The sequence below is a fragment of the Protopterus annectens genome, chromosome 7.part0 (genome assembly GCF_019279795.1).
Source record: "Protopterus annectens isolate FY-2018-M chromosome 7.part0, PAN1.0, whole genome shotgun sequence".
Lineage (NCBI taxonomy): Eukaryota > Metazoa > Chordata > Ceratodontiformes > Protopteridae > Protopterus > Protopterus annectens.
Window position 1 is genome coordinate 116774605 of NC_056739.1, and position 14816 is coordinate 116789420.

Consider the following 14816-nt stretch of genomic DNA (forward strand, 5'->3'; position numbering starts at 1 on the left):
ACTGAGGGATGTCGTTTGAATAATTAGTTGATTAGCCATGCTGCAAGATTCAGAGTTTGGAGAGGAGTGTGCAGAATTTGACAGTTCTGCAGAGACAATAGAGGAGGTGTTTGAGGCAAGTACCACAGAGGAAGGTGTGACATATTCCTTAGAAGCGGGTACCAGTGTTGAGGACAGTCCAGAGCAATTAGAATCATTTTTGTTTTTTCCTGTCTGACTTTCAGTAAGGCCTTGGAGAGTAGAGGCAGAGGAGGAAAGGCATAGACTGACAGGTTTTTCCAGCTGAAGGATAGAGCATCCACTTTCCATGCTTTTTTGTGATGAGTTCTTGTGCAGAATTTGTCCAACTGACAGATCTATTTGCCTCTCCACAAAACTATGTCTGGGCTTCCCCATTTCTGTGTTAACATGCTGAAGATTTGTGGATCCAGTTTCCATTCGTGCGGGTCCATAAGATTTCTGCTTAGGTCATCTGCCAGAGTATTTTGCTTTCCTGGCAGGAACTCAGCTTGAAGATGTATTTGATAAGTCAAGGCTGTGTTCCACAAGGCAATGGCTAGTCTGCAAAGGGGGTAGGAATGGGTACCCCCCTGCTTGTTTATGTACCACATAACTGTGGTGTTGTCCGTTTTTATCAGTAGTTGTCCTGGATGAAGTAAGTCCTTGAAGGCTGTCAGAGCATTCTGAACAGCTAGCATTTCTTTCTGGTTGATATGTAGATGCATTTGGTTTGGGCTCCATTTGCCCTGAATGCATCTCCCTGGCAGGTGGGCCCCCCAAACATAGTCTGATGCATCTGTAGTTAGGGTTTGGGTGGCAGGGGGTAGAGTGAATGACAGTCCCTTGTTTTGGTGACATGTCTCTGGCCACCAAAGAAACTCCTGTTGTAGGCAGGGAATGAGAGGAATCATTGTTTCCAGGCTGTGACAATGTTGACTCCATAAGCTTTTTAGGCATCACTGAAGTTTCCTCATATGCAGTCTCGCATATGGAATTAGTAGAATGCAGGATGCCATGAACCCCAAAGCCTGAAGAATTTTGTCTTGCAGATAACTGGGTTTTTGTTGCCATTTGTTTGAAGTATGTTGTCAATTGCATTTGTCTGGCGCAAGGTAAGCCGTCTGGGCAGTTGTATTCAAGCTTGCACCCAGGAATGCAATTATCTGAGAGGGTACCAGTTGTGATTTCTTTTTGTTTATGGTGTACCCTAGGGCATGCTAGAAGCCTTTTTACAAACGCCAGATGTTGAAGAAGTGTGTCCTTGTCCTCTGCCTGAATGAGGCAATCGTCCAGATAAGGATACATTTGAATGTTTCTTTGTCTGCAGAATGCAATTACTGGTGCCAGGCACTTCGTAAAGACCCTGGGTGCAGTAGATAAGCCAAAGGACAGTGCAGAGAATTAGTAATGCAAAAAACCTGCTTTGAAGCGGAGGTATCTTCTGCAAGATTACCTTACTGGGATATGCAGGTATGCCTCTCAAGTCTAGAGTTACCAACCAGGCATTCTTGCCTAGCATAGGCAGTAGCTGCAGTAAAGTCAGCATTTTGAATTTTGGAATGTCCAGGAACGTGTTCAGAATTGTTAAGTCCACTATTGGACGCCATGATTGGTCTTTTCTGGGTACCAGGAAAAGTCTTGAAAAGGAAAAAGGACAAAGATTTTATTCTGGTACCGGTTGAATAGCTCCCATATCCATGAGGGACATGACTTGTTTCTGGGCCTCTTCCCACTGGTTTTGTGGCAGATCTGGCCATCCGTTTGGAATTGGCAAAGTATGGAAATGAAATCTGTACCCGTGGGATACTATGTTTAATACCCACTTGTCCTGGGTAATTAACTGCCAATTTTGAGCATGAAGTGCTAGTTTTCCCCCCAAGGGGGCTGCCAAAAGATCAGTGCTTGGAGATGGTAGAGAAGTCATTGAGACTGCTTACTGTAGGGTTGTGCTTTGTTACCTCCAGATTTGGAGGTGGAGGCACCCCATTGCTTTGACCTGTAAGATCCCTGTGATTGACATCTGGAGCTTTTTGAGCGCCTGGGTTTGCCTTGAGTGGCTCTGTTGGACACAGGAAAGGACCAATTCTTAGTAGGCCAGTGCCTACTGAACCTGGGTGGCTGCACTTGCAAGAAATCTTTTAGTTTGCATAGATTTAGCTTTGTCTTCTATTTTCTTTAAAACCTCTTCTGCCTTATTACCAAACAGACTATCATGCTGTAAAGGGGCATCCAACAATTTAGCTTTAACATAATCTGGCAGATTTTGCTCCTTGAGCCAGGCATGCCTCATCACAGATCCAGTTATGGCGGCCCTTAAAGAGGCCTCCAAGGAATCAAAACCACATTGCAAAGTATGCTTTCCAACCTGTTCTGCTGAATGCAATAAATCCTGTAACTCTATTTTCCACACAATCAGAAATCAACATTTTCTGTTTCAGTAAGCCCATAACATGCTGTTGATATTTAAGCATATGAAACTGGCAGTTTAAAGCCCTGATTGACAAGGTTGCAGACGTATAAATCTTCTTACCCCATCAATCCTGCACCCTGGAATCTCTTATCAGAAGGGGTAGGATATTTTTGGCTGTAGAAGCCTTTACAGCAGCAGGATTTTTGAAAAGAAATTTGTGGGAGTCAGGCACCCTGTAATATCTGCCTGGCTTACTAGGAGCCGGAGGCAGGGAATGAGGGAGCCATGCTTGATTCGGTGAACACATCAACAATGTCTAATACAGGAAGTACTGCCAAAGGCCTATGCTGAGGAAGAAGGAAATCCCTAAGCCTCTTTTTTGATTCAGAAAAGTCCTGACTCTCCCAGTGAAAATGTTCCCTTAAAGTATGCAAAGTATTTCCAAAAGAGTAACCCTCAGCGGGAGATGCAGATGGGATGGACTCCTCTGCATCAGAATCCTCATAAGGTGGAATAGAAAATTCCTTATCAGAAGAAATGAAAACCTGATATGAAGATTCATAATCAGTGCCTTGCCTAGTCCTCTTAGCAGGGGGGAGGGGTTGGGAACCCCTGATCAAGATAATTAAATCCTCAGCCATTTTTGATCATTTGTTTTTTTAGGCATAGGGGGCCAGAGCATGTGGCCCATGCACTGTTTTTTTAGACATAGAAGTCGATTTCGACCTTGTTTTTGTTGATGGCATCTGTTTAATAAACACCCTCAGAAGCCGGTGCCTGCTCAGCGGCTCTGGACCCATCCAAGGAAGAGACATCCACGGGTTCAATACTTTGTGAATCTCACGGCATACCGGACTCCGAATGGTTCTCGGTAGAGGCCTGCAACTCAAAAGCAGCGGGTATCAGGGGCTGCGAAAGCGCCTCACTGAGTACCGGCGACTGGCTTAGGAGAAGCTTAGTCTGTTTTGGACCTCAACGGTCTGTCTTTTTCCTTGCGTTTTTGTGAACTCCGGTAGTCTGATTGCTAACAAACATTTCAGGGTAGTTAAATCTTGAACCAAAATATTTAGAAGCAAAAATATACAGACGCTTAACAGTGCGTTGGTTAAATTTAGCACAAAACAGACAGCAAGGCATGTTGTGATCAGGGCCTAGGCAAGGAATACAGTACAAATGAAAATCCTTATGAGGTATTTGCTTCCCACAAGTAATGCAATTATTAACTTTTACTGACATCGGTAAGGAGCAAGAAAAAGTTTGCCCAACGGGGTACTTGGCTTTAGTTTGAAGACTTTGGTTCTGAAACTCGAAAACGAAAATTTCAGGAGTCGGCCGACCGGCACTTGCGAACTGCTTCTGCTTTGGGCAACGTGCGGCAAGAAAAACTATTTAAAATGGTGTCGGCTGCATGTTTTATACCCCTGACGACCTGACGTCATGGAAGAGGAGCCAGCAACCGATGCAGGACCCAATACTTTGTTATTCAGGCCGACTGAGGGCAACCTGCCAGCAGATTACCCAAATGTAATGACTGCAACAGTGAAACACAAAGAACATCTGGTTTTGTCTGCTGGCAGAAATGGGTTACAAAACAATCAGAATCACAAGGAAGACTGCATTACACGAGTTACTTTAATTCAATAAATCATACAGGGAACAGCAAAAGCAGCTTCCTGTCAATGTCAACTCACCAATATTTAAAGAATCCTCCCAATCTTCTAATACTTCTGTTACTACAAGCACATAAACGTATGTTCTGTGTTTCCTGTCACGGTTCTGGAAAACAAATACAAAAATGGTATGCTAGGCTCAACGCTATGCTGGTACATTCAAGTTTAATTACTACATGCATGCATTCAGTCTGCAAATACTGATCTAAATGCGTGCAATGTACTCCAGATACAACTATGGTTCATAGCCAAACATCTAAAGGTCTAATCCAGTGCAAATGGGATTACACATGCTACTTTTCTAGGGTAAACCAGTACCTGGTGTAAAGTTCAGGATGCTTGAAAATGCCCATTTTGCACACATTTGCACCACTAGCCCAAGTCTTCTATAAGACAGTTATCTCAACAATGTCAGTTTAATGCTTTATCTATGAAGTTAGCCTACACTTTCATACTCAAGTACATAAACCAATAAATAAATACATTCTGTAAGTACAATTGCCTTTTTTTTCCAATTCGCAATATGAATTTCATTTTGTATGCCAAGTGTTGATTCTACCTCTAAACTACACAAAACCCATTCAGGATAGGTGGTTTGTAAAATGTTATATTTTTGTGTTACTATCAGCATTGCAAAAATCCTGTTATGCATAAACTGATGTCAGCATTTGTAAAAGATTATATTAGAATTTGCTGAGAAGCAGTGTGAATCCACTTACATGTGAAACAGGTACTGGCAACGGACTGTATGTACTACTGAAAGGATGTCCAAGTTGTGCCTGAAAGTGTAGCTATCCTTGGACCAACCTACCACCCACTTAAAAAGCAAGATGAATTGATGAATATAAACTAAATACATGAAATAGGATCATCCTTTTGCTTAACTCCTGTTACAAACTTTCTCTTCATTCATGCAAATCAAGACAACACAGCTCTGCTTCCAGAGCTTCAAGTTGTCAACCAGATGTACACACTGGGGCAGGGTAGGGTGTCGCATCTGATCGGGATGAGCTGCCCATCATGAACCATAAACCACGTTTCAGACATCACCAACAAGCCTGACTGTTCCAACAGCATTTACTCTGCTTCTTTTATCACAATGGGTGAGCATCGGGCATCAGATACAATTTGCTCAGTTTAGGCAGGCAATAATCATTAAAAACAAAAGAAATAGTTCAAGAATTAAGCTCGACTGTTTCAGTGCCATTTTCTACTGCCCCTTGAGCCACATCTTTACAGAGTTAAAAACCTGCTGAACTAATCCAGATGTCAGGGAACACTTTCTCAGCCTGCTAGTGTTTCAGCTCTGTACCAAGTAATTTAAATGGGACTCTGCAGCATAACTTCCTCCCACAATAATTTGTTTCAGAGTAACCCTGCAATGCAAAATTCATCATATCAACCTACAATGAAGTTGCACACTGAACAGCTCTCTGTTTTAACTTGTACAAGTCAAGAATGAAATTCCATCCTGGGTAATGACAATTATACATAAATTCGAAAATATTACCACACCAGTAAATGCTCTTCAAGATATGGTTACTAGCAAAATTAAAAAAAAAAAAATAGCTGAAAATGTGGTTAGAGAGAATGAACAATTTGCCTCTTCCATTAATAAAATACAAATGTCTGAACTCAATCCGGTTGATTTTCTCCCTACAACATGGTTCCAGTATTGTTTAGGTACCAGGAAACTGCTGGAGCTTCATAAAACTTGGAATCAAAAGGAAGGGAAAGCCAACCATTTTTAATCAAAGATAATCGCAAAAATACAGTTGTGTACACTTACCATAAATGTAGATGTTGAGTGTATTCACTGTTGCAGTCCTAACAAATGGGTTATCCAGCTACCGGTAGCCCTCAGTCGGCCAGAATACCAAAGGTAAGTAAAAATGCCGTCGGGTTGTAAAGGACGTCAGAGTGTCCGATACAAAAGGAGGCAGCCGACGTCACTTCCTCAGTCTTTCTTGCCATAACAGTCAGAAGTCCCAAGAAAAAAGGCTAAGCCAAATGCCAATTTGGCAAATATCCAATTCAGCCTGTACCTTAGGAAAAAAGAATAGGAGAGGACCAAAAGGGGGAAGGAGGGAGGGAAACCAGGACTGCAACAGTGAATACACTCTAACATCTACATTTAAGGTTAAGTGTACACAACTGTACTATGTTAGTGTTTCACTGTTGCAGTCCTAACAAATGGGTTGATTACCAAAGCCCAGTGAGAAGGGAGGAGGAACCGACAGAATCAAGGGTTGGAGATAGTGACCTGCAACACAGCAGTGGCAAACCCTGCCCTGGCTCTGAAAAAGTACAGTTGTGTACACTTCCCATAAATGTAGATGTTAGAGAGTGTATTCACTGCTGCAGTCATTACATTTGGGTTATCTGCCTGCAGGTAGCCCTCAGCCGGCCTGAATACCAGAGTCTTGGATTCCTCCGTTGGATGCTCTTTTTCCATGACGTCAAGGGTATAAAACATGCAGCCGACGCCATTGCATCAGTTTTTCTTGCCCAAGTTTTCAGGTGTCCCCACAAAAGGAAGCAATTATAGGTTATGTTACACTTCCATCAAAAAGCAAATACACCAGAAAGCTTAAAACAAGAAGCAAAGGTAGAGCGCTAAGAGAAGTCAGGGGGCTGGAGGGAGGATAACCAGGACTGCAACAGTGAATACACTCGAACATCTACATTTACGGTAAATGTACCCAACTGTACTATGTGGCCTCCAAAATGACATCCATAACAGCTTTAGAGGTATTGTCTGTTTGGCTAATGAATCTGCCATGCAGCCAGGGATAAGGTTTTGAGCTGACTGTGCAGGATCTGATTGTTTTGCTGAGTTAGGTGTGGAATTTGAGGCAAAATCCAAGGTGGGCCTTGAGCTACGTTCTTTAAGATTGGGTACCAATGCTGGCGTGGCCAGTCTGGAGCAATCAGAATCATCTGTGGTTTGTCTTGTCTGGCTTTTAGGAGTACCTTTGAAAGGAGAGGCAGAGGTGGGAAGGCATAAACGTTTAGGCTTTTCCAGCTGAACGAAAGAGCATCCACTTTCCATGCTTGTGTGTGATAAGTCCCTGTGCAGAATTTTTGTAGTTGGCAATTCAGTGGTGAGGCAAAGAGATCTATGTCCGGGCACCCCCATTTTTGTATTATCATGCTGAAAACTTGTGGATTTAATTTCCACTCGTCAGGATCCATGATGTTTCTGCTTAAGTCGTCTGCCAGAGTATTTTTCTTTCCTGGCAGGAATTGTGCTTGCAGATGAACTTGATAAGTTATAGCTGTGCTCCACAAGGTCATGGCTTGTCTGCATAGGGGGGTAAGAATGAGTGCCCCCTTGCTTGTTTATGTACCACATTACGGTGGTGCTGTCTGTCTTTAACAGTAATTGTCCTGGATGCAGAAGGTCCTTGAAAGCTGTTAGGGCATTTTGTTCAGCCAACATCTCTTTTTGATTGATGTGAAGATGCATTTGGTCTGTGGTCCATTTGCCTGAATACATTTTCCTGCCATGTGTGCTCCCCAGGCGTAATCCGAAGCATCTGTTAAAGTCTGCTTGGCTGTGGGAAGAGTGAAAGGCTGACCCTTGTTGAGGTGACATGCCTGTGCCCACCATCAAAACTCTTGTTGTAGGCAGGGAATTAGTGGTATTACTGTTTCCAAGCTGAGAGTGTTGAGTCCAAACACTTTTTAGGTACTATTGTAATTTCCTCATATGCAGTCTGGCATATGGAATTAGTAGAATGCAGGATGCCATGAATCCCAAGGCATGCATAATTTTTCTTGCAGGGAGTTGGGACTTTGTTGCCATCATTTGAAAATACTGAGTCAGTTGTCCTTGTTTGTCTGGCGTGAGATAAGCCATCTGGGCAGTTGTATTTAAGCTGGCACCCAGGAATATTACCTCTTGTGAGGGCACTAGTTTTGACTTCTTTTCGTTTACTGTGTACCCTAGGCAACTTAACTTTTTACAAATGCCAGATGCTTTAGAAGAATGTCCTTGCTCTCCGCTTGAATCAGGCAGTCGTCCAGGTATGGATATATTTGAATTCCTTTTTGTCTGCAAAAAGCAATTACTGTTGCCAGGCACTTTGTGACCCTGGGCGCAGTAGATAAGCCAAAGGGCAGTGCAGAGAATTGGTAGTGCATTGAACCAGCTATGACTCTGAGGTATATTCTGCAATTTTGTCTGATACGGACATGCAGGTATGCCTCTAAGGTCCAAAGTAACAAGCCAAGCTTTCTTGCCCAACATGGGAAGAAGCTGCTGTAGTGTCAACATTTTGAATTTCGGAACATCCAGGTAAGTATTTAGAGTGGAAAGGTCTAGTATGGGTCTCCAGGCTTTGTCCTTTCTGGGGACCAGGAAGAGTCTTGAGTAAAATCCTTGTCCTTGTTCCTGTTGTGGTACTTTTTGAATAGCTCTCATGTCCATGAGGGTTGTAATTTGTTTTTGTGCCTCTGCCCATTGATTGTGTGGCAGGTCTGGCATACTTTTTAGCCTTGGTTAAGTGTGAAAGTGGAACCTGTAACCTTGAGACAATATTCAGCACCCATTTGTCTTGGGTGATTGCTTGCCTGTTTTGTGAAAAAGGTGCTAGTTTCCCCCCTAAGGGAGCTGCCAAAAGGGAAGAGTTTGGCATTGGAAGGGAGAAGTCATTGAGACTGTTTCCTGAAAGGTTGTGACTTGTCCTCACCTCCTTTTGGGGGTGAAGCACCCCACTGTCGTGGTCTGTAAGAGCCTTGGGGCTGAGATCTGCCTCTTGGGCGTTTGTATCTGCCTCTTTGTGGCCTGACACTGGAAAGGACCAATTTTTCGTAGGCCAATTCCTGCTAAATCTTGGTGGCTGCATCTGTAAGAAATCCTTCTCTGTTTGCATAGATTTTGCCTTGTTCTCCATTTTCTTTAATACCGCTTCTGCCTTAACACCACATAAAATATCTTGCTGTAATGGAGCATCCAATAATTTTGCCTTAACATGATCTGGTAAGGTTTGTTCCTTTAACCAAGCATGTCTTCGAATCACAGATCCTGTAACTGCTGCGCTACAAGAAGTTTCTAATGAATCAAAACCACATTGCAAAGTACGCTTTCCCACCTGCTCAGCTGCATGCAATAAATCCTGCATTTCCTTAAAATCAGGTTGTTCTGCTCTTGTCCTCATTTTCTGTTTTAACTGAGACAGTAAATACTGTTGATATTTAAGCATGTGAAACTGGCAGTTTAAAGCCCTTACTGCTAAATTTGCAGAGGTGTAAACTTTCTTCCTCCATCTGTCTAATGCTCTAGAATCCCTGTCCGAGGGAACTGGATTTTTAGTCATGGAGACCTTGACCCCTTTGGGACGCTGGAAAATAGTTTCTGGGTCAGCAGCAGGGTTTTTATAAAGAAATTTGTGAGAGTCAGGGACTCTGTAGTACCTGTCTGGCTTGACAGGAGCAGGGGTAAAGAATCTGGATTTAAACTGGATTCAGAGAACACATCGTCCACAATATCCAACGCTGGTGGAATAGCAAGGGGCCTGTGCTGAGGCAATAAAAGAAAGTCTCTGAGCCTTTTCTTGGATTCTGAGTAATCCTAGCCCTCCCAATGGAAATGCCCCCTCATGGTATGTAAAGTTTTCCCAAAAGAGTAATCCTCAGGAGGAGAGGCTGAAGGAATTGATTCTTCAGCATCAGAGTCCTCATGGGGGGGGGGGGGGGGGGGTAAAGAACATCCCTGGTCTGAAGAGGAATCAGAATATATTGAAACCTGGTCAGAGGAATCAGTCTGTATCCTGCCTAGGCCTTTTATCAGGAGGGGGATGGGAACCACGGATCACAGTAATTAAGTCTTCGGCCATTTTGAGCATCTGCTTTTTAGGCATGGAGGCCTGTCCAGGTGAATACTGTACTTGCTTCTTAGTCTTTAACGTGGTTTTAGACTTGGCTGTAGATGAAATGGTAAGTTGTGAAGGTCTGTAAACACCCTCAGAAGCGGATGCCTGCTCAGCAGCTCCGGACCCATCTGAAGGGTTAGTCTCTGTAGGCCCAACACCTTGAGTATCCAGAGGTCTAGGCAACTCCACGTGGGAGTCTGTCGTGGCCTGTGGCTCTGAGGTAGCGGGTGTCAGGGGCTGCGAAAGCGCCTCAGAGAACCGGCGACTGGCCTAGAAGAGGCTTTGTCTCAGTTTTGGGCCTCGGATGCCTGTCCTTATCCGTATCTTTGCGTTTTTTGTGAATTCTGGTAGTCGGTTGTTCCGACGGCATGTTATAACTAAACCTTCGGCCAAAGTAATGGCGAGCAAAATCAGACGTTTAATAGTGCATTCGTTAAATCTAGCACAAAACTGGCAACTAGTGACGTCGTGATTTGGGCTTAGGCATGGAATACAGTAAGAATGAAAATCCTTATGAGGTATTTGCTTCCCACAAGAAATACAATTAACTTTTACTGACATTGGTCTGAGGCAAGAAAAAGTTTCCCCAACAGGGTACTTAGCTTTACTGAAGACTTTGGTTCTGAAATTCGAAATAGATATCTCAGGAGTCGGCCGACCAGCACTTGCGAAAGTACAGTTTTGTACCTACCATAAATGTAGATGTTAGAGTGTATATACTGCTGCAGTCATCACACTAGGGTTATCCTGTTGTCAGGCAGTCCCGCAGTCGGCCGAATCCCAAAGCCTTGGTCTGGCGTCGGATGTCGTCACTTCTTCCCTGACGTCAGTGCGACAGGGGTATAAAAGAGGCAGCCGACGCCATTTTCTTCAGTTTTTCTTGCCCCAGATGTCAGGTGCCCCCAACTAGGAAGGCAAAACAAAAAGCTATGCAAAAATTCCTTAGTAGATAAACAATAGTACTATTAGCAAATACACCATATAGACATGCATCCAATTGATTGATGAACATGGGAGTTATAACACCCTGGTATGTAGAGGGGACGGTGGGAGGGTAATCTGGACTGCAGCAGTATATACACTCGAACATCTACATTTATGGTAGGTACAAAACTGTACTATATTCATCGTGTTATACTGCTGCAGTCATCACACCTGGATTGAATCCCAAAGCTATGGATGGGTGGCTGTTACTAAACTGGGTTAGGCGAAGCTAGGATGCCCTGCAGCACTGCAGTGGCAAAACCAGCTCTGGATTTTGAGTATAAAGGAAGGTGGTAGTGCTTGGTAAAGGTGTGCACTGAACTCCAAAGAGCTGCCTCCAGAATTTCCTTGGTTGAACCCCCCCTGAGAAACGCTGCTGAGGTTGCTGTAGCCCTGGTAGAACGGGACCTAATATTAACAGGCACTGCTTTCCCATGGTGCGAGTAGTAAAAGCGGATACAATGCGCTATCCATTTGGAGATGGTCTGTTTTGAAATGGCCTTTCCTTGTGAACCTGCAGCATAGGAAACAAAGTTGGTCAGTTTTTCTGAAGGTCTTTGTCTTACCTAAATTTTAACGTAGCTGTCTGTGAATGTCCAGAGTGAAGGAGTCTTTCTCCTTTATTCTGGGGGTTTGGATAAAAAGTGGATAAATGAATGGTCTGATTTAAAGCCACACTGGATACTACTTTTGGCATAAAGTTAGGGTTAGTTCGTAAAGAGACCCTGTCCTGATGGAAAATGATGAAAGGTTCCACTGCCATAAGTGCCTGTAGTTCTGAGACCCTGTGTGCTGAGGTAATAGCCAGCAACAAAGCTGTTTTCCAAGACAAGTATTGTAGTTCTGCTGAGAATGCTGGTTCGAAAGGAGGCAGTGTTAATTTAAACGAAGTTCAGGTCCCAAGCTGGTATTGGGGGGCTTTCTGGGGGTCTTATATTCTTAGCCCCTCTGAGAAACTGCCATAGTAAAGGGTGTGAGAACATTGGAGGATCCGTATTGTATTAAGCTGAAATGGCTGAAGCATGGATCTTAATGGATGAGAATGAAAGGCCTTGGTGTAGCATCTCAGTTAAGTATTGCAGTATTTGAGGAATGTTAGGTATCCAAGGATTTTGGCCTTTAGACTGGTTCCATGCACAAAATCTTTTTCCATTTGTCTGAGTATGTTTTTCTGGTGCTGGGCCTTCTGGCCTCCATAATGACATTCTGGACGTCCTTTGAGAGAAGTGTTGATTGAAAATTCAAGGTATTCTCCATGCAGCTAAATTTAAAGTTCTGAGTTGGCTCTGAAGTATCAGAGTTTTTCTGAGTCAGCAGTAGTGGGAATTGAGGCAAGATCTATGGAGGGCCGAGAGTCAAGTTCCTTAGTAATGGGTACCAGTGCTGGCGTGGCCAGTCCGGAGCAATGAGGATCATTTGTTGTCTCTCTGATCTGACTTTCAAAAATACCTTGCTCAACAGAGGTAGTGGTGGGAAGGCATAGACTGCCAATGCTGTCCAACTGAATGATAGGGCGTCCACTTTCCAGGCTAAGGAGTGATAAGTCCTTGTGCAAAATTTCTGTAGTTGGCAATTGTTGGGGGAGGCAAATAGATCTATGTCTGGACATCCCCACCTTTGAGTTATCATTGAAAATACTTGTGGGTGTAGTCTCCACTCGTGAGGATCTGCCATATTTTTGCTTAATTCGTCTGCCAATATATTTTCCTTTCCTGGCAGGAATTGTGCTTGCAGTTGCACTTGGTAAGTCAATGCTGTGTTCCACAAGGTCATTGCCTGTCTGCATAAAGGGTAGGAGTGTGTTCCTCCTTGTTTATGTACCACATCACTGTGGTGTTGTCTATCCTTAGTAGTTGTCCTGGATGCAAGAGGTCCTTGAAAGCCGTCAGTGCATTTTGCACAGCTAGCATTTCCTTTTGGTTGATGTGAAGATGCATTTGTTTTGCAGACCATTTGCCCTCTATGCACTGTCCTGTCATGTGTGCTCCCCAGGCGTAGTCTGAAGAATCTGTTGTCATAGTTTGGTTTGCTGGAAGTAAGACGAAAGGAAGACCCTTGTTTATTTGACATGCTTGAGCCCACCATATGAACTCTTTTTGAAGGCACTGAATGAGAGGTATACTTGATTCGAGGCTGTGCCTGTGTTGAGACCATACACTTTTCAGGTACCATTGTAATTTCCTCATATGCAGCTTTGCATATGGGAGTAGTTGGATGCAGGATGCCATGAACCCCAATGCCTGCAGGATTTTCCTTGCAGTGAGCTGGGTAAAAGTTGCCATCTTTTTGAAGTATTGAGTCAATTGTTGTTGTCTGGCGTGAGAAAAGCCATATGGGCCGTTGAATTTAAGCTGGCACCCAGGAATATTATTTGTTGCGAGGGTATTAGCTTTGACTTCTTTTTGTTTACTGTGTACCCTTGGCAACTGAGCAGCTGTATTACAAATGCCAGATGCTGCTGTAATAGAAAGTCCTTGCTGTCCTCTTGGATCAGGCAGTCATCCAGATATGGGTAAATTTGTATTCCTCGTCTGCAATATGCAATTACTGATGCCAGGCATTTCGTAAATACTCTGGGTGCAGTAGATAAGCCAAAGGGCAATGCAGAGAAGTGATAATGCGTTGTACCTGCCAAGAATCTGAGGTATCTTCTGCAATCTTGTCTAATAGGGTCATGCAGGTATGCCTCTTTGAGGTCCAACATTACCAGCCAAGACTCCTTGCCCAGCATGGGAAGCTGAAGTGTGAGCATTTTGAATTTGGGTACCTCCAGGTATGTGTTTAGAATTGAGAGGTCTAAAATGGGCCTCCAGGCTTTGTCCTTTCTTGGGACTAGAAATAGTCTTGAGTAAAAACCTTGACCTTGCTCCTTTGTAGGTACCTTCTGAATTGCTTTCATATCCATGAGAGCTGATATTTGCGCTTGTGCCTCTGCCCATTGGTTTGGAGGCAGATTTGGCATGCCTCTCATCCGTGGTAAAGTGTGGTAATGAAATCTGTATCCTCGGGTAATAATATCCAGAACCCATTTGTCCTTTGTTATAATGCGCCAATTTTGTGGAAATAAAGCCAGTTTTCCTCCCAAAGGTGCTGCCAGGGCAATTTTGCTTGGCAGGCGAAGAGGGAAGTCATTGTGTTAGTTTCCTGAAGGGTTGAGATCTTTCGTCTCCCCCTCTTTGAGATGTTGTTTGCCATTGTCTAGGCCTGGAAGAACCTTGTGGCTGGCCTCTGCCTCTTGGGCGTCTGTACCTACCTCTTTGGGGTCTGTCTGATGCAGGAAAGGACCAGTTTTTTTGATGGTCAGTTTCTGCTGAAACGAGGAGGTTGTACCTGTAAAAAATTTAACTGCATAGATTTTGCCTTTTCTTCCATTTTCTTTAAAACTTTCTCTGCTTTGACACCAAATAAAACATCTTTCTGCAATGGAGCATCCAATAACTTTGCTTTGACATGTTCTGGTAAGGCTTGTTCTTTAAGCCAAGCATGCCTACGTATTACAGACCCTGTGACAGCTGCTCTACATGAGGCTTCCAATGAATCAAAACCACACTAAGGTGTGCTTTCCCACCTGTTCTGCTGCATGCAGCAAATCCTGCATCTCTTTGAAATCAGGTTGAATCTGTCTGAGGGGTCATTTTCTGTTTTAACTGTGTAATCAAGTACTGTTGGTATTTTAGCATGTGGAATTGGCAGTTTAAGGCCCTCATGGGCAAAGTGGCAGACGTATACACTTTCTTTCCCCATCTTTCTAATGCTCTGGAATCTCTTTCAGAAGGAGGTGGATTCTTAGCAGTAGAGGCCTTAAACCCCTTTGGGACCCTGGGAAATGGTTTCTGGGTCTGCAGTAGGACTTTTGCATAGAAACTTATGAGTGTC

The 14816-nt window shown here is 43.7% G+C and overlaps 1 protein-coding gene across 1 annotated transcript in view; it reads right to left on the reverse strand.

The window, feature by feature from the left end:
- NUDT3 (nudix hydrolase 3) overlaps window positions 1-14816 on the reverse strand; it is a 578627-nt gene that overhangs the window by 168190 nt on the left and 395621 nt on the right. The window contains exon 4 of the mRNA XM_044076550.1: window positions 4102-4186. Within this exon, the coding sequence (XP_043932485.1) occupies window positions 4102-4186 (85 nt within the window). The remainder of the gene's footprint in view (window positions 1-4101; window positions 4187-14816) is intronic.